Source organism: Octopus sinensis, linkage group LG5 (assembly GCF_006345805.1).
Source record: "Octopus sinensis linkage group LG5, ASM634580v1, whole genome shotgun sequence".
Taxonomy (NCBI): domain Eukaryota; kingdom Metazoa; phylum Mollusca; class Cephalopoda; order Octopoda; family Octopodidae; genus Octopus; species Octopus sinensis.
The window spans coordinates 25,475,227-25,494,714 of NC_043001.1; the positions used below are offsets into that span (position 1 = coordinate 25,475,227).

At 36.9% G+C, this 19,488-nt stretch overlaps 1 protein-coding gene across 3 annotated transcripts in view; it reads right to left on the reverse strand.

The window, feature by feature from the left end:
* The window catches only part of LOC115211619 (cytoskeleton-associated protein 5), a 111,776-nt gene that overhangs the window by 37,193 nt on the left and 55,095 nt on the right, over positions 1-19,488 (reverse strand). For all 3 annotated transcript variants that reach the window (XM_029780233.2, XM_036503239.1, XM_029780232.2), the window contains exons 14-23: positions 19,011-19,163; positions 17,328-17,384; positions 15,447-15,521; positions 13,500-13,610; positions 11,010-11,102; positions 8,959-9,144; positions 5,335-5,426; positions 3,169-3,226; positions 2,360-2,485; positions 1,572-1,711 (exon numbers count right to left, since the gene is read on the reverse strand). In XM_029780233.2, coding sequence (XP_029636093.1) covers positions 1,572-1,711; positions 2,360-2,485; positions 3,169-3,226; positions 5,335-5,426; positions 8,959-9,144; positions 11,010-11,102; positions 13,500-13,610; positions 15,447-15,521; positions 17,328-17,384; positions 19,011-19,163 — 1,091 coding nt within the window. The remainder of the gene's footprint in view (positions 1-1,571; positions 1,712-2,359; positions 2,486-3,168; positions 3,227-5,334; positions 5,427-8,958; positions 9,145-11,009; positions 11,103-13,499; positions 13,611-15,446; positions 15,522-17,327; positions 17,385-19,010; positions 19,164-19,488) is intronic.

Here is a 19,488-nt window from a genome sequence, read left to right on the forward strand (position 1 = left end):
TCCACTCATAAGGCTTTGGTCGGCCTGACACTATAGAAGATACTTGCTCAAGGTGTTACACAATGGGACTGAACCCAGAACCATGTGGTTAGGAAGCAAGCTTCTTACTACACTGCATCACCTTTACCTTTGTAGCAGTTGACTATGGTGCTGCGCCGCCAGTCATTGGGTATGACTCCATCGTGAACTACCTGGTTTACAATACAGGTGACTAGGCCATAGCCCACACCACCAGATGTTTTAAGCATCTCAGCAATGATTCCTGATGAGCCAGGGGACTTTTCCTGGCTTCATACCCATAATTGCTTTACCCACCATGGTGCTGTCTATTCGGATAGCTGGTCCCTCTACTGGATCAACATTTGGCAGGCTCTCCTCCTCCCATTCATTCTCCATGTTCAACAGTCTTTCATAATGGCATTTCCAAGCTTCTTTCTTTTCTGAATCATTAAAAGCAAGTGCACCATCATCCATGCGGACACATTTCTCTCCTGTGACATCACAATTTTCTCTCACACACTGTCTTGCAATCCAAAATACTTCAGTTCTTTGGTCCTCACATCATTGGACATTGACAAACTTCTTTTCTGCTTTACACTTGGCTATGTATACTTGTCGCCCAGCCTCCCTTTTGGCTATCTGGTATGGTTCCCTGCTACCCCCACCCTTCCAGGCTTTCCAGGCCTGTTTCTTTGCTCTGATGGCTTTGTCTACCATATTATTCCACCACCACATTACTCTAGGTCTGGAAGGGACTTTGCACCATCCGTAGACCTGGTCTGTGGCACTCAGTAAACTGTCCCATAAGAATTTCCAGCTACCTTCTATGTCCAAGGACTGTAGTTCCTCCTCCCTCTCATCAAATTTCTTGATGAGGATGTCCCTAAATCTCTGACCATGTGAAGGGTTCTTTAGCTTCCAAATCCTTCTCTTCTGGATTGGTCTGTTCCTTGGCATCCTCCTGGTCTTGAGTCGAAAACCACTAACGACTAATCTAGGGGGGGGGGGCGTGCATTCTGCGCCTGAGAGGGTCCTTGTATTTAAGAGCAACCCTATGTCCCGCTGTCTGGTGAGGATAAAATCAATCTGGCTAGCAGAGTCCTCTGATTGACAGGTTATCAGATGGCTGTCTGGTTTCCTGAACTTAGTGTTGCAGATTAAAAGGTTACATGCATCACAGAACTCCAGTAGCTTAGTTCCCTCATTGTTCCGGGAACCAATACCATGGCCCCCGTGTACACCAGTGAAGATACTGGATTTCCGCCCAACATGCCCATTAAAATCTCCAGCCACAAAAATGAGGTCATTGCCACTCATCTTTGAGGTAGCTTGTAGAAGGGTGTTGATAAATAAAAGAATTTAGAGTTGTTTTATTAAACCAGTTTAAATTCAAGATTATTTTAGAATTTAATTGAAACACATAAACGGGTTGTGTGTTTTGGTTAGTAGCAAAAAGGTCAAGGAACAATTTGTTTTATTGCAGAATAAACATACTGAAATTGACTAAAATTTCAGTGCCTGAAAAAAGCACTAATAAAATTTTAAGATTAAGAAAAACTTGAATAATTTACCCAATATCTGTACGAGGAATAAGATCTTCCACATTGACACTCTCACTCCCATTCTCGTTTTCCTCACATGTATCCTCAGATTCCTCGTTAGTAGTCTTTACTACAGCTCTTGTAGGAGCCGGTGGTTTTTCACTTTTAGCCTATGTCAAAGAAATTTATTAAATATATGTAAATGAATAAAACTTTTGTTGTTCTTGTGATAATGAAAAAAACAAATTATATTGAAAGTAATGCATCTTAAGATTTATGTACATAAACGTTAGTAAAATGCAAATATCTGTTCCGTAAATTTTCTTACTAAAGATTTCCTAACATCTAATTCAATCATACAAGATACCAACCAATATTCATTTCTGAATATTTTATGAAAATGAATTCACTTAATGTGAGGTATACTTGCCATCTCAATATGGCTAACCACTAAGGGTGGGTGTTACTGTAGCTTGTAGTCCCAGGAGAACATTGTCTCCAGCTGGCTTTAGGCACACTTTCTGTGCCCTTATGGTATTTGCAAATACCATAAGGGCACAGAAAGTGTGCCTAAAGCCAGCTGGAGACAATGTTCTCCTGGGACTACAAGCTACAGTAACACCCACCCTTAGTGGTTAGCCATATTGAGATGGCAAGTATACCTCACATTGTCGTGCAGTTACTGTTTATACCTCGTTCAGAGATTCATTATTATTCACTTAATCATATTCATGTAAGTATGGAGAAACAAACATAAAACAATGATGATGATGGAGGTGAAGATGGTTGTAGTGGTCATGATGATGGTGGTAGCATACCTTTTCAAATTCTGCATCAATTTGTTGTAGTAGTGCAGGTTTTTCATTTTCATAAAACATACGTAAAGATGGTCCCATATACATATAGACAACACCTAGCAACTGAATGGCAGCAGTCCGGACAGCCTGCAAGAAAAATATGCTAAAATGGTAATATTAACTCAAATAAATAGCAAGACTTAAAACATGCTGAGAGCAAACAATTTCATTTCTTTAGAGTCAAAAATATCATAAAACTTTATTGGTCCATATTTTAATTACATTAGCAACAAAAGAAAAACAAAAACTGGTATCAAAAATCAATATGAAACTATTATCCCAAGTCAATTTAAAGATTAATTGAATAGGAGTGGCTGTGTGGTAAGTAGCTTGTTTATCAACCACATGGTTCCGGGTTCAGTCCCACTGCGTGGCACCTTGGGCAAGTGTCTTCTACTATAGCCTCGGGCCGACCAAAACCTTGTGAGTGGATTTGGTAGACGGAAACTGAAACAAGCCCGTTGTATATACGTATATATATATATATATATATATATATATATATAATATATATATATATATATATATATGTGTGTGTGTGTGTGTGTGTCTGTGTTTGTCCCCCTAGCAATGCTTGACAACTGAAGCTGGTGTGTTTATGTCCCCATTACTTAGCGGTTCGGCAAAAGAGACCGATAGAATAAGTACTGGGCTTACAAAAGAATAAGTCCCGGGGTCGAGTTGCTCGATTAAAGGCGGTGCTCCAGCATGGCCGCAGTCAAATGACTGAAACAAGTAAAAAGAGTAAAAAAGAGTAAATGAAAATTTACCGGATTTGTCGCAGCTAAAGCTTTCTTTACATTTTCATTGACAGACTTGAAATTTACTCTGGAAAGAAAAGGGATACACCATCAAATAAACCAATAGCATGGTTAACAAACACCATAGCAAATGAACAAACTACACCTTCTGTCTCTATCTCTATCTTGCTTGTTAACATAACTTGAACAAATTGGAGAAAGGAACATTTACATGATTCCTTAAAAAGATATTTATGGCTGCTACCTTTCCTACTGTCGACTGTGCAGTAATAAAGTAAAACTGGAACCTACTCAAAAAATACTGCAATATGCCCAAGTATAAAGCAAATCATTGTCATCACTCACTGCCCATACTGGTATGCATGGTATGCTGCTGGTATGCATGGTATACCATGCTGGCATCCAACCAAAATGCAAATATATGGGAAACTACCACCTGTGTCATCTCTTGTGAAAGGTAGGATAGTCCAGTTTGCTAGACATTGTTGTAGAGCTGAAAACGAGGTAATTTCTATTCTTCTCCTCTGGAAGCCATCTACTCGCAATACCAGAGGGCGCACACTCTCCTACCCTGAAGTAATCTCCAGGGATACAGGCATCCAGCAACAGGACCTCCGTAATGCTATGATGGACCGTGAAGTCTGGCGTAGCATGGTAAATTCCATTGTCTTGACCACGGTCGAACAATGATGATGATGGGTTGGACAGTTTGACAGGGACCAACAAGCCAGAAGGCTGTGCCAAGCTCCAACAAATTTTTTGGCATGATTTTCTACAGCTAGATGCTTTTCTTAATACAAACCGCTTTACAGAGGGTACTGAGTGCTTTTTGCACAAATCCTTGTGAAAATATTACAACCCATGATCTGCAGGACCAAACAGAATGTGATTTTCTACCAAGAATTTCAAATGTAAAGTTCAAAGAACTTAGCTAAAATCTGCTTCAAAAGATTATTAAAAACAAAATTAGAAAGGCAGTAACATTTATTCAAATATAGCCAATACGTTGTATAAAATAAATGCTAACTAAAATAATAATGATTGCTTACAAACAGGTAAAATTTGATTTTGTTTTTTATTAAAAGCACTGGTGCTGGTGCCATGTAAAAAGCACTGGTGATAAAAAGCATCCAGTACACTCTGCAAGTGGTTGGCATTAGAAAGGGCATCAAGCTGTAAAAACAAAGCCAAAACAGACGATGGAACTTGGTGGGTCTCCTGGCCTTGCCAGCTCCTGTTAAGCCGTCTAACCCATGCCAGCATGGAAATTAAATGTTAAATGCTGATTATTAATGTATTTATTTATTTATTTTATACATTTGGTATATATTTATAAATCTTGGCGTTAGGAAGGGCATCCAGCTGTAGAAACACCATCAGATCAGACTGGAGCCTGGTGCAGCCTCCTGGCTTCCTAGACCCTGGTTGAACTGTCCAACCCATGCTAGCATGGAAAACGAACATTAAACGATGAGGATTTATTTATTTTTTGGTAGGGGAGAAAGTCCACCCCACCCCCATATCTGAACACCAAGCTAAAATATGCATAGTAAACTTTTAAATAATTCGTACTTTTTTTTGTTCTGTTTCAGAGTTGAAAAGGTTGGTGTTTGTATAAGATTTAATACATTTATAACAATTTCATTCTAACTTTTCCTCTACTCCATTTACATATGTTGAGTAAGTCCTTGTGTATAAACGCCACCACCACTTTCCAAGCTCATAATACAAACAAACAAACAAAAACAATAATTCTGAGCACCTTTTCAAACTTCACCCGTCTAACACCCATGGACATATTTACAAAGTCAGAAAACAGCACAGCTCCCATGACTTTAGGAAACATTTTTTCACGCTGAGAGTTGCTGAAGCATGGAACAAACTGCCGGCATCAGTTGTTAGTTTTCGGAGCACTGCATCCTTCAAAACTTCCATGCTTTCTGAGATTCGCCAACACTACACCCAATTTTCTCCCCTCCATACACACACAAGCATGTATCTGACTCATACATTGTTCGCTTTCCAGACATTTATACATTACTGCATATACTTTATACGCACTTTCTGACAAGTTGTGGTGCACCTGAGCACTGTATACAATAATTTTATTATTATTATTATAAAAAAAACTCCAATCCAGTTTGATATTTATCATAAAAGAGAAAATATAATTACTTGAGCCCAAACTCTTTTATAGCTTGAGAAAGCCAATTTAATGCTTCTGCTTGGTTCTTGGGATTCTTTTGAGCAAAGGCAGAATGAATCACCTGGAGAGATGAGAAAGAAAAAATTTCACAATTTATTATTTTTTTTAGATTACAGAATTTATCTAATAACAGATGCACAGAGATAAAAGGATGGATTTGGGGAGTTATAGAATCAAAATTGTTCACATATTGTAACCAATAAAACATATGACTTCAAATTTTGGCACAAGGCCAGCATGTTTGGGAAAGGGGTAAGTTGATTACATCAACCTCAATGTTTAACTGGTACTTATTTTATCAACCCTGAAAGGATGAAAGGCAAAGTCACCCTTGGCAGAATTTGAACTCAGAACGTAAAGACAGGCAGAATGGTGCTAAGCATTTTGCCATGTGCTAACAATTCTACCAGCTTGCTGCCTTAACCATATATTATATTAACCCTTTCATTACTGTATTTATGTTGAGATGCTCTGTGTTTCTTTCAATTACTTTAAATACAACAAATAATTTAATAAAATAACTTCGTTATCATTCAGTTAGTGTTAGGAACACAAATTGTGACTAAGGTTTGGTGGAAGATTTTAATTCAGAACTTATGAAAACAAAACATTTGTACTCAGAGCCAGAGCCAGTTTCAGCCGGATTGGTAATGAAAGGGTTAACATGCATAAATCAAAGCTGGTAATGTGATGTTAATAATGAACAAATATCTGTTGCTGATATTTCAATCAAAACAACAATTTCTCATTGCATAGTTTATAATCTAGAACAGCGCTTCTTAAACTATGGGTCACAAAGCGAAATGCTGGAGTCACGAAAATTAAATTCAAACACTTGAATTTCAGTTTATATGTTATTTCACAAATGTATATTTAATACCTGAGGTTGCAAAAAATCTGGTGATGAAAAATGGGGTCATGAATGAAAAAAGTTTAAGAAGTGCTGATCTACAAGAAATATTGTAATTATTAGAAAATATAATATTGGTTTCAAATTTTGGCAGAGGGCCAGCAATTTTAGGGGAAGGGTAAGTCAGTTACATCAACCTCAGTATTCAACTGGTACTTATTATATTGACCCCTAAAAGGGATGAAAGGTGAAGTTGACCTCAGCAGAATTTGAACTCAGAATGTGAAGACGGATGAAATGCCACTAAGCATTTTGCCCTGGTGCTAACAATTCTGTCAGCTCACCTTCTTATGATAAGCAGACATAATATTAACAAAAGAGGAGATTAGGCAGAAGTAAACAACATTACATCTATTTAAAGCATCTAGCTCAGTGCATCTTAAAGTGGATGGTACCAACCCCTAGGGGTGGTAGAAAAAAATAGTTGCCGGGGGAGTGGGGAAATCTATACATCTGTACAGTTTTTTAGTGTAACATGTAACATAATGAGAAACTGCTTCTTAACCACATGCACAACAATAACAACAACATGAACTTAGAAATGTGAATAACTAAATAAACAAAACAGGGAGGTGTTGTGGTAAGAAGTCACTGACTGCAAACAAGTAACCGGAACTAAATTACTATGGCTTGACACTATGTGTATGTACATTAACCCTCTTGAGACTAACCCATCTGGCATTGCTTCTGGTTTTATTATGCAAATTTCCTGCTTCAAAAGGGACCTACATTTATACCTGCCATCAAAATTTCATGTTTCAGACACTAACTTAACAGTGACTAATTCATTTTAAATTCATTATTTTCAAAATTAACAGAAACAAATGCAGCGTATTTCAACAGAAATACCGTAACAAAAAGGTTAAAAATGGATTGGGGGGGGGTGAATTATAGCAAGGTGGCACTGAAAGAAAGAGATAATAAAAAAAAAGAGGTAATAATAAAAAAAAAGTTTGAGAAGCACTAATCTAGCTCGTAGTAAAATATAAGTAATTCAATTATTTTAAAACATTCTGATAATTTGAATTTTTAACATATTTTGTAATCATGCCAGCTAATAACATTAAAATTAATCATTATCGTTTAATGTCTGCTTTCCATGCTGGCATGGGTTGGATGGTTTGACTGAGGAATGGTAAGGCTGCATCAGGCTCCAATCTGATCTGGCAAAATTTCTACAATTGGATGCTCTTCCTACAATGCCAACCACTCCAAGAGTGTAGTGGGTGCTTTTTACATGCCACCAGCATGGGATGGGGGGAGGACAGTCAGGCGGCACTGGCATCAACTACATTTGAACGGTACTTTTTACAAGTGCTTTTTATGTGCCACCAGCACAGGTGCCAGTCAGGTGGTATTGGCATCAACCACGACAATGATTTTACTTGACTCAACAGGTCTTCTCAAGCACAGCATATTGCCCAACGATTGAAGGGTACTCTTAAATGAGCCACTTATGTAACACTGGCACGGGCCATGGCCACAATCTGAACATTAAATATTTGATATTCAGAATACTTGTATGTTTTATGTCAACCAATTTAGATAATACTTAATATACTAAATTAACAAGAAAAATATTAGGAGTGGCTGTTTGGTAAGTAGCTTGTTTACCAACCACATGGTTCCGGGTTCAGTCCCACTGTGTGGCACCTTGGGCAAGTGTCTTCTACTATAGCCTCGGTTTGACCAAAGCCTTGCATTTGGTAGACGGAAACTGAAAGAAGCCCGTCGTATATATATATATATATATGTGTGTGTGTGTGTGTGTATATGTTTGTGTGTCTGTGTTTGTCCCCCCAACATCGCTTGACAACCGATGCTGGTGTGTTTATGTCCCCATCACTTAGCAGTTCGGCAAAAGAGACGGATAGCATAAGTACTGGGCTTACAAAGAATAAGTCCTGGGGTCGAGTTGCTCGATTAAAGGCGGTGCTCCAGCATGGCCTCAGTCAAATGACTGAAACAAGTAAAAGAGTATTATCTTGGAAATCTTTTAATTACCAATTTTAGATGAGATTCCCAGATTTCATTCATTTGTTTCATAAAGAAAGCAAGCTGGCAGAATCATTAGTGCATTAATGATTAATAGCATTTCTTCCAATACTACATTCTGAGTTCAAGTACTGTTAAAGTCAACTTTACCTTTAATCCTTTCGAGGTAAATAGGATAAAGTATCAGCCACATACTGGGGTTGGTGCAATCAACTAGTTACCCTGCCCACACACAAAATTACAGGCCTTGTGCCAAAATTTGAAACCATTATTTTGTTTGATGATTATATCTGTTCTACATGAAACTACTGCACAAATCAGCAGTTCACTGCAAGTATTAATCCAAGCTAAACTGCAATGTCTGCATAAAAGTTATTTTTCTAATATAGCATGAGTGAGATGATTTTAGAATAGAAATTGTTGATGTTGCCAACATGATACTTGCTTTTTTTTTTTCTTTCATTTTTTAAGTTGGATAACCTTCCAATGACCTGTTCAGACATGAAACCTAAATCGAACTTATTGTCAGTGAAGCAGACTTGGTGCTTTACCAAGGAACATAACAATGACTATAGACTGGGCTAGACTGGATTGAATTCATGTCCCAGAACTTCACAGCTATTTTTGCTTCATATTGTCAATTGACAAGGTTTAAAAGAAAAGAATTTTCAATTTGAAAAATGCTTACCTCTTGACAAACGAAATCCAAGCTTATAGCTTCAGCTATAGAACTTAAAGCTTCTTTACAGGAATTACCAGTTTTCACATCACCAATTTTTTCAACCATACTCTCAAGGCAGAAACCAGCAGAACATTTGGTAAAATTAGCTTTCTGAGCAAGAACCCCAATCAATTCTATTTTCAATTTCAATACCTGAAAAATGATTCCATAAAAATCATAAAAAATTTATTAACAAAAACATCTTTTTAGATAGTATTTCAAATCTGTATTAATAATTTAGCAACTGTTTTATGTTGGTGTGTGTGTGTGTGTGTGCATATGCATGTTCTAAGTTTGTAATACACTGCTTGTGTTTCATACAAACATCATCTGATCTGAAGCTTAACTTTCAATGGTCTGATCCAAATAACTATAACGCAAAACATTTTTCTGTTTTCCTTTTCCTTTGACTTTATATATCCACATCTTCCAAGTCAAAGCTTTTGTCATCTAGAATGAACTATTTGCATAACATGCCCAAATTAGGCACACTCACTTCTATGATATAACCAAACCCCTTTTCAGCACCCTTGATTACCATTTTTTTAAGCTGGATAACCCTCCAATGACCTAATTCAGACATGAAACCTAAATCAAATTTATTGTCAGTGAAGCAGACTTGGTGCTTTACCAAGGAACATAACAATGGCTATAGACTGGGCTAGACTGGATTGAATTCATGTCCCAGAACTTCACAGCTATTTTGCTTCATATTGTCAATTGACAAGGTTTAAAAGAAAAGAATTTTCAATTTGAAAAATGTTTACCTCTTGACAAACGAAATCCAAGCTTATAGCTTCAGCTATAGAACTTAAAGCTTCTTTACACCTATTACACTGCATATCCAAAGATCCTGAATCAATTCCTTTTTCTCTACATATTTTATGACTTTTACTCCCCAACTTCTACATTCATACATGACTTCACTTGAATAAAAAAACAAAACACCTTTTTACAAAGAGGATCACTTAACATCCACCAACTTTGAATACTGGTTAAGGAGATCATGAACTTCAGTTTGCGTACACACTTTTAATCACACCAGTGCATGTAATATAACTTAAACTGTAATTCCTATGTAATACAACTTAAACTGTTATTCCTATTTTGGCACATTTGTGTGCTACTAATAACAAGTATCTTAGTCTTAACTATTTTCACCATCAAGGTCTTTAACCCTTTCGTTACTGTATTTATTTTGAGATGTTCTGTGTTTCCTTCAATTATTTCAAATATAACAAAGAATTTAGTAAAATAACATCGTTATCATTAAGCTAGTGCTAGGAACATAAATTGTGACTAAGATTTGGTGGAAGATTTTAATTCAAAACTAATGAAAACAAGACATTTATACTAAAGAGAAAGAGCCGGTTTCAGCCGGGTTGGTAACGAAAGGTTTAAGTCCTATCTTCTTTCTTTTAACCCTTTCGTTACCAACCCGGCCAAAACTGGCTCTGGCTCTGTAGTACAAATGTCTTGTTTTCATAAATTTCGCATCAAAATATACCACCAAACCTTAGTAGCAATTTATATTCCTAATACTAGCTTAATGATAACTAAGTTATTTTACTAAATTATTTGTTATATTTAAAATAATTGAAAGAAACACAGAGCATCTCAAAATAAATACAGTAACGAAAGGGTTAAACTTCTACAACTCCTATATTGATTCTACAATGAGAATCAGGTAAATGTTGATCAATATCTGTCATGGCAACAAGAGCTATTGATTTACATCTTTGTAGTTCTCAAGGTAAAAGTGAAGCACTAGGCTGAGGAAGGCAGGCCTCAGTCAACACTGACCGACATATTGTATTTGTATTGACCAATGACAGACATGACACTACTTTTAGCAACTTCATACATGGCCTGGATAGTTTTCCAAACCAAGTTTCTCATAATCAATCAAACAGTACAACTATATAAATACAGTTAAAAGCTTTCAACAAAACAGGTTCAAGTTCAAAATGACCAACTTAGGAGCATAAAAAAAAACCGCATCAAACATCAAACATTACCTGAAAATTACTGTCTTTTAGCCCTGGCTTTTTACATATTACACGTACAAACACCTGTGTTGGAATTTCTTCTTTTGCTAAACCTTTTACAAGCTGCAATAATAAAGATAATTGTTTTAGTTAATGCATTTAACAAACAAAACTTGTTCTGCATATAGACTTTTCATGAAAAAAACAAAATTTAACAAAGAGATATTTAAATTTGATAGGCAACTGGATAATCACAGTTTCAACTCATTAGATCATTATAAATCATTAGATCATTATAATTAAGAGACACAAACTCTTTCATTCAACTACAAACGACTATAAGGATTCTTGACAGAATCCCTAAACTAGTATGAAGTTGACTAAAATAAAAAGTAATACTCTGCTATTTGTAAATTTCATGTATGAAACCCTACTGGGGATTAACCCTTTAGTGATTGCATTATTCTGCCAAAATCAATGCTTTTTTATCCACATTGCTTTGAACTAATCATGCATTATCTTGTAGCTTTGAGATTTTGATGAGGTAGCTGTTAATTCTTAAAACGATATTGTAGGGTTGGTGTGAGAGACTAGATCTCACCAGTTTGAACATAAAACAGGCAGAATACTTCTGGCAGGATATGGCCGGTTTAAATGCTAAAGGGTTAAGAGAAACACCAAATATAAAATACAAACTTGTGATCAACCTAAAACATGCTTTTATCTCCCTCATAAACTTGAGGTTTTAATCCCAAATTTTTTTCATTACAAAATGGAAAACTGCTGTAGCTATGAAATTTTTCACTCGATTGAACATAAGATATGATGATGATGATGATATTACTGATAGTTGCTGATTTTCTTCTCTTTGGTCAAATGATATTGCTATATCCCTCATCTACTAGCATAAAATTGCTCCCTTGGGGTTTGTAATCCTGCAAACTGCATGATGACCTTATTGATGCTGGTGGCATGAAAAATGCACTCAATACATGAAGTACAGTGCTTTGCATTAGAAAGGGTATTCATTCATAAGAACCATGCCAAAGCAGACATTGGAGTACAAGCAGTCCCCTGTGCTTTTGGGATCCTGTCAAACAGTCCAACTCATGCCAGAATGAAATATGAACATTAAACGATAATGATAGCTGAAGAAAAAACCAAGGAAGGCAGCAACTGGAAACCAAACTTATTTATATAAGAAACAAGTATTTCATATCCAAAATTAAGCAGTATATATATATATATATATATATATATATATATATACTGATATCCCTCTCTCTCTCTTTCGCCTGGCCTCCGTGCCGGTGGCATGTAAAAAGCACCCACTACACTCACGGAGTGGTTGGCATTAGGAAGGGCAACCAGCTGTAGAAACACTGCCAGATCTAACTGGGCCTGGTGCAGCCTTCGGGCTTCCCAGACCCCAGTTGAACCGTCCAACCCACGCTAGCATGGAAAGCGGATGTTAAACGATGATGATGATGATATATATATACTGCTTAATTTTGAATATATCTCAACTAACAAAAATGAAACCAGAAACAACATAACTGGATTGTGTTAAAGGGGACAAAAGAGTTAACGACAAAATGATTGAATTAGCAATTAAAAGAAACGACTAATAGAAAAATAAGTCAATATTTCTCAATCTTTCAGCCCATTGGCTTCAACCTTTTTAATATAGCTTTGCTTTGTTTATTCTTAACAAAAAGATATTTTGTAAGTTACTTGGCCAGTAGGCTTCCTTAATTCTAACAACCCTGTTAGAAACATGTCACAGTAGGTGGCTATAAATAAGCAATACAAGTCTAATTTAAAGTAGATTAGAAATTTGTTGCAAGATACAGAATGTTAACTGAGGAAAACCTGTTCATTTGAAACTCTATTTGTCTCATAAACTACAAACATAGCAATAATTAACAAAATTATAGTTAAATTCTTGAAACTAGACTAAAAGAAAAGTTCATAGCCTGTCTTTAAGCTTTCCAAATATTAAAAATACCTACTAACCAAAATAGAAAAAAGCCATTAATCCTTTAGTGTTTAAACCGGCTGTATCCAGCCCAAATATTCTACACATTTTATGCTCAAACTGGCCAGAACCAGCATCTCACACTTACCCTACAATGTCATTCTAAAAATAAGCAATTACATCTTTCCTATCTTGAAGCTACAAAATAATATCAGATAATTTTTTTTTTAAATGTGAATAAATAAGGATTATTTTTGCCAAATTAATATGAATGCTAAAGGGTTAAATGGTATTAAAATGATGTTAAGAAAAAATATTTTTGATCACATTTTTGAACTAAGAAAATCAGTCAGCTTAGTACCCACCACCACCACCAACAACATCTAAACAATAACAAATACTGAAAACTTCAACTGCAATTTGCTTTATTTCTACAACAGTTAACCTCTTGTAAAGTAGACAAAAACAAATGATTTACAAATATAAGAAACTTTAAAAATGCAGAGATGAAAGCCTGAAATAAAATATTTCTTTAAACTTACATTTAGAAACTGTTCTATGCCTTGCAAACGTTCTTTCCAGTTGCTACTAGCAAGCTGGCCTAAAGTTTCAGCTCCTAAATGACTTTCAGCTTTTTCTTCATAAACATCATCCTAGCAACAAATTTTAAAAGAAAAAATTGATATAAATATTTGATATATACTTTATAATACAAACAACACATTGTCGATATTTTGTTCAAATTTGAAACAATTTCAAATGCAAATTTATTCAATACAATAAAACTTCTCAAACATGCTGATTTAGTTTTCTTTTTGTTGTATTTTTTCCTGTAAACCATAGCAACAAATGACAGCCATCATGACAATACACTTGGCATTCAACAAAGATACTACAGTGGTGAAATTCTTTAGTTAGGTTAAGTTAAGTTAATTTTTTGGCTCAAAAAGCAAAAAGCAAGGCCATGTAGGGGGACATGGAGTTATGTACAGGGAGGGTGTTCATGCAAAGAGTTCAGGCCATTTCTGGTCAAGAGAGACTTTGAACCGAGCAGTCATCGGCATCTTCACTATCTTGTCCAGCAGCTTATTCCACGGATCTGCAACCCGGACGGAGAAAGCCCCTCTCCTTCGATTGAGATGAAATTGTCGCAGATAGAGCTTTTCGGAGTGACCCCGCAGCCCACGCTCTGGAGAAGGAGTGAAGAACAGCTCTTTCAAGAGGTTACACTTTCCGCTTATGATGTTGAGAGCAAGAGAATAAAGGTCGAACGTCTTCAGCCTTTCTTCATAAGACAAATGCTTGAGACCAAGAGCCATGCGGGTAGCCAGCTTCTGGACTCTTTCAAGATGATGTGTCTTTGAGGAGATAAGGAGAAGAGGCTTGAATCCCGCACTCCAATATGGGTCTCGCCAGTGTGATATAGAGCGGTAGGAATATGGCTGCTGTGAGCATTCCAAATGACCGTCGAATCAAAAACAGAACTCTGCGTGCTTTGTTGGCAGCATGGACGCACTGGGCCGAAGGCAAAAAGGAAGAATCCACCAAGATACCCAGGTCCTTTACCTGGTCGGTCCTCTCCAGCAGCAGACGACCCGGCTCGAAATCAAGTTGAGCCAACAGGCAGATGATAGCACTTTGACATGTTCAGACACAGGTCCTATTCGTTAGACCATCTCCTAACTTGGTAAGTAATGGTTGTACTGTAAAATTGATGAGTGATTTGTTTGTTTTTACTACTAAATTAAATTCTCCCTATGAAGAAAAGTTACCCAATACAGGACTAGTATTCTATCCAAAAGGTGCTGGGTGGGGGAGGAAACTCTCACCTATATAACAGCAAATAACCGAAAACACTGTAGCTAACTAAAATTTAAATTACTTTAAAAAATATAGACCAGCAAATTTATTTCTTCAGGTGCAGGTATGGATATGAGATAAATTTGTTTCCCAACCACATGGTTCAGGGTTCAGTCTCACTGTGACACCCTGGGCAAGTGTCTTCTACTATAGGCTCAGACCAACCAAAGCCTTGTGAGTGGATATGGTAGATGGAAACTGAAAGAAGCCCATTGTGTGTATTGCTGTGTGTGTTTGTGTATGTGTTTGTCCTCCACCACTTGACAACCTGCGTTGGTGTGTTTATGTTCCCATTACTTTGCGGTTTGACAAAAGAGACTGATAGAATAAGTACCAGGCTTCACAAAAAAAAAAAAAGAATAGTGGTCAATTCATTCAACTAAAATCCTTCAAGGTGGTGCCCCAGCATGACCGCAATCTAATGACTGAAACAAGCAAAAGATATAAGATACTGCTTGAAATAATAAGCAGAGGCAAGATTATCTACTAAAAGCGTTTATTATTTTGATTCTTGTCTTCACTAAAAGTATTAGCAATTCTCAGCTGAGTTTGTTAATCTCTGGTAATATTTATTAGAGGTCAAACTAAATCTGTTAAGAGCTGTTAAAAAAATAAAAACAAACACTTACCGATAATATTGCTTCCACAGGTTCGTCTTTGGAAGATCTGTCAGCAGCTGAGCCTTTTTTCGATCCTTTCTTACCCTTATAAAAAGAAAAGCACAATAGTAATAAAAAAAATGTCTTTCAAATATGAAGAGAATGATAAGTTTCATTGAAATTAGTCTTTGAAGTATATTACGACAAACTTCAAAATCAATTAAGATAATCTTCTCTGTGTATACCTATCTAATCCTTTACCACCTGCCACTTATAAACACCCAGTCCACATTATAAAGTAGTTGGTGTTCGGAAGGGCATCCAGCAGTAAAAACCTTGCCAAAACTGACCTTCCTGTGATTGTGCCACTTAAAAAGCACTTCCCACCTCACCTGTGCCATGCAAAAGACACTAAATCCACTCTGCTGAGTGGTTGGTGTTAGGAAGGGCATCCAGCTGTAAAAATCCTGCCAAAACAGTTACAGAAGCCTGGCGCAGGCTTCGGCCTGGTTGACTCTTGTGGTACTGTCCCACCCATGGAAAGCATGGAAGGCAGACATTGAATGATGATGAGGATGATTACTTGGTCAATGTAATGTTTATTTAGTCATATTCCTTTGAATTAATCATGCAATATCATTAGCTTCAAGATTTTGATGACTGATTGCTTATTTTTAGAATGACATAGTAGGATAAGTTTGAGAAGTCAGACCTGGCTACTTTGAACATAATATGGGTAGAATACTTAGCCCAAATATGGCTAGTTTAAATGCTATGGTATTAAACCCACCACCACCACCCAAAAAAACCCAGAAGTTTTCAGTCAAAATACTGTCCTACTAGTGTAACTGTATTACTTTAATAAGACACTAGGTGGCAGGTATGGTTGATAGTGTAGCCTGAATTACACAAATACATGTACATTGTCTGTTTATATTATTTGACTGGTATTGGTGGTGGGGAGGGAACAGCTGTCCTATAGAGTGAGTATTAGTTTAACTCTTATTTCACAATTTCCTGCTTTTATTTTCTGTACAAAACTCAAACAACAACTATGTTTTCAGCCAACAAGGAGTCCTCAACATCAGTAATTTCCAATCCCACCCTTCTGTCATTTACCCTTTAGTTTGATGCATTTTGCCAGTTACCCCTTTACTTCCATGAAAAAATTATCATCATTATCACTTAACGTCCGCTTTCCATGCTAGCATGGGTTGGATGATTTTGATTGAGGGCTGGCGAACCAGATGGCTGCACCAGGCTCCAATCTTGATCTGGCAGAGTTTCTACAGCTGGATGCCCTTCCTAACGCCAACCACACCAAGAGTGTAGTGGGTGCTTTTTACGTGCCACCGGCACGGGGGCCAATCAAGCAGTTCTGGCAATGACCTCGCTCAAATCTTTTTACACATGCCACCAGCACAGGTGCCAGTAAGGCGACGTTGGTAACAATCACGCTCGAATGGTGTCCTTTTATGTGCCACCGGCACGGAAGCCAGTTGGCTGCTCTGGCAACAATCACGCTCGGATGGTGCTCTTGGTACCCTACTAGCACGGGCACAAGTGCCAGTAAGACAATGCTGGTAACGATCACGCTCGAATGGTGCCTTTTAAGTGCCACTGGCACGGAAGCCAGTTAGCTGCTCTGTCAATGATCACGCTCGTATGAAAATATATACACTAAATAATCTTAATAATATTAATTAAAACCTCATGTGACTACCAACACACTCTCTTTACAATAGCATATTAGGGCTAATATTCAAGTGAAATATTTAATTTTAATTTGTAATGGCACACCTTGATTTTATTTATAGAACTCAAAGGAAACAACAGGGAAAAGGAAACTAAGGGAACGTAACAATTCTGATGAGAGAAAAATTAAAGAAAATATCAGAACAGCATACTTACATCTGCTGCGCGAGATTTTGAAGATGCTGGGGCAGTACGTGGCCGATCAGCGCCAGGCTAAGGAAGAAATAAAAAGAGGAAATAGATTGAGATATCCCTATATATATAAATGGCAAAATGTCTGTGTGTATCCTTTATACAAATCCACAATTTTTCAGTTAGAGGGTGGTCGTGCACATCTTTACATTTCCTCAGTCACCCGGCAAAGCCATTAAAAAAGATCAATAGAAGTGACTTTTTGTGAATTTTCTATCCAAAACCCAATCAAAATGCCCGAAACTTGATATGCCAATTGAATGCCAGCTAGCTGTATGTGATTGGTTGGAGATTTGGACAGTACTCGCGTGTATGTACGCACGCATGCAGCTATATATGCATGCACTAGCACTATGATATGAATATTGGGAAGTTGCATTAACTGTTATGGAGACAGCATAGTCAAATAGTTAAGAATTTGCTTTACAATCATGGAACACTGGGTTCAACCCTGCTGTGTGGTGTCTTGAGCAAGTATCATTTATCATGGGCCCTAGATCAACCCAAGGCTTGTGAATAAAATTGTTTGAAAGCTTATTAGATGGATTACAATTCAAAGGTTCAGCCTAGACACATATTTTCACACTGATTCTATGTATGTATAGTGTTAAGCATATACACATCCATGGAATACCCAGCCACTTATTTTCAAGAAATTCAGGTGGCCCAATGGATAAGGCACCCACCACTTAAGCAGGGGATTGCAGGTTCAAGTCCAGTCAAAGGTGTGTTTCATTCTTACTCATCATCAAAACTGACTTAGATCTATAAACATCAACTGTATTATTCTCTTTTACTAATAACAATTCCAAGTCTGGGACATTTGATGATCTCACAGTCAAGCCACACTGTGTCAGTGATATTTCTCAACTTGTATTAATTGTATTAACTTTAATTTTGCCAAGTTAATGTTTAAACACTAAGTTTTACCTTGAACAGAAGACATCAGACTTAACTCTTGCTACATGGGAACTAAGCTGACTTGTTTTTGATAGCAGGGCACTTTATGGAATTCGCCACATTTCATAACATAGTATGCACATTTAATTTTTAATGGCCAATAGAAAGAGGTTGCAAGAACTGATTTGCATATGATCATCATGTTACATCACGTAGCACAGATATGGCTGTGTGGTTGAGCTGTCTGCTTCCCAACTACATGGTTCCAAGTTCTGTCCCACTGCATAGCACCTTGGACAAGTGCTTTCTTCAATTGCCTCGAGGCAACCAAAACTTGTGAGTGGATCTGATAGGTGGAAACTGAAAGAAGCCAGTTGTGCATGTGTGTGTGTGTATAGATACACACACACACACACACACACACACACAGTATCTCGTCTTTACCAGGTAATTTTAACAAGACAATGCCTTGGTGGACTTTTGGAATAGCACACCTATATAAGTCAAATTTTTTCCATTTTGATGGGGAATTTTCAAATTTTTTTCATCACACCCTTACAAATGATGTGGAGAAGCTTTTTATGAAGACATTAAAAAATATATATATATAAAAAACAAAGAAAATTACTGGAATCAAGTCATTCAAATAGAAATTCTTCAAGGAGGTGTCCCAACATGGCTGCAGTCTAATGACAGAAACCAAGTAAAAGATAAAATTAAAGCATCAAATTCAATATTTAAATTCACCTTTTTTTGTTGGGCAGCAGGTTTTGAACTAGTCACAGCTTTAGAAGTTGCTGCTGCTGTTGTTGTTGTTACAGCAGAAGGCTGTGACTTCTGAGAATTGCGGGGTTGACCATTGGGTAATAACAACACTGCTTTCTCTGCGCATTCTTTTATCTGAAAATATATCAATTTATAAATATCACATAAGCTATAAATACATTACTAATTATGTTCTCTGAAATTATCTAAATAATAAAATATGGTATCAAAGATCTAAAACACGATTATTTGATATCTTCTGTCTTACAGTGAAACAAACATTATTTTGCCAGTTATCATGTAATATAAACACTGTCCAGTATTTGTTATAGAACGGTGACTTGTGTGCCTCAATGACATTGAGAGCTATACCAGTAGAGGACAAGCTCCTGGTAGGACTGGACCGGTCAAAGGATACAGGCCTAACTAATATGGACCACCTCTTCCCAGAAGTAAAAAT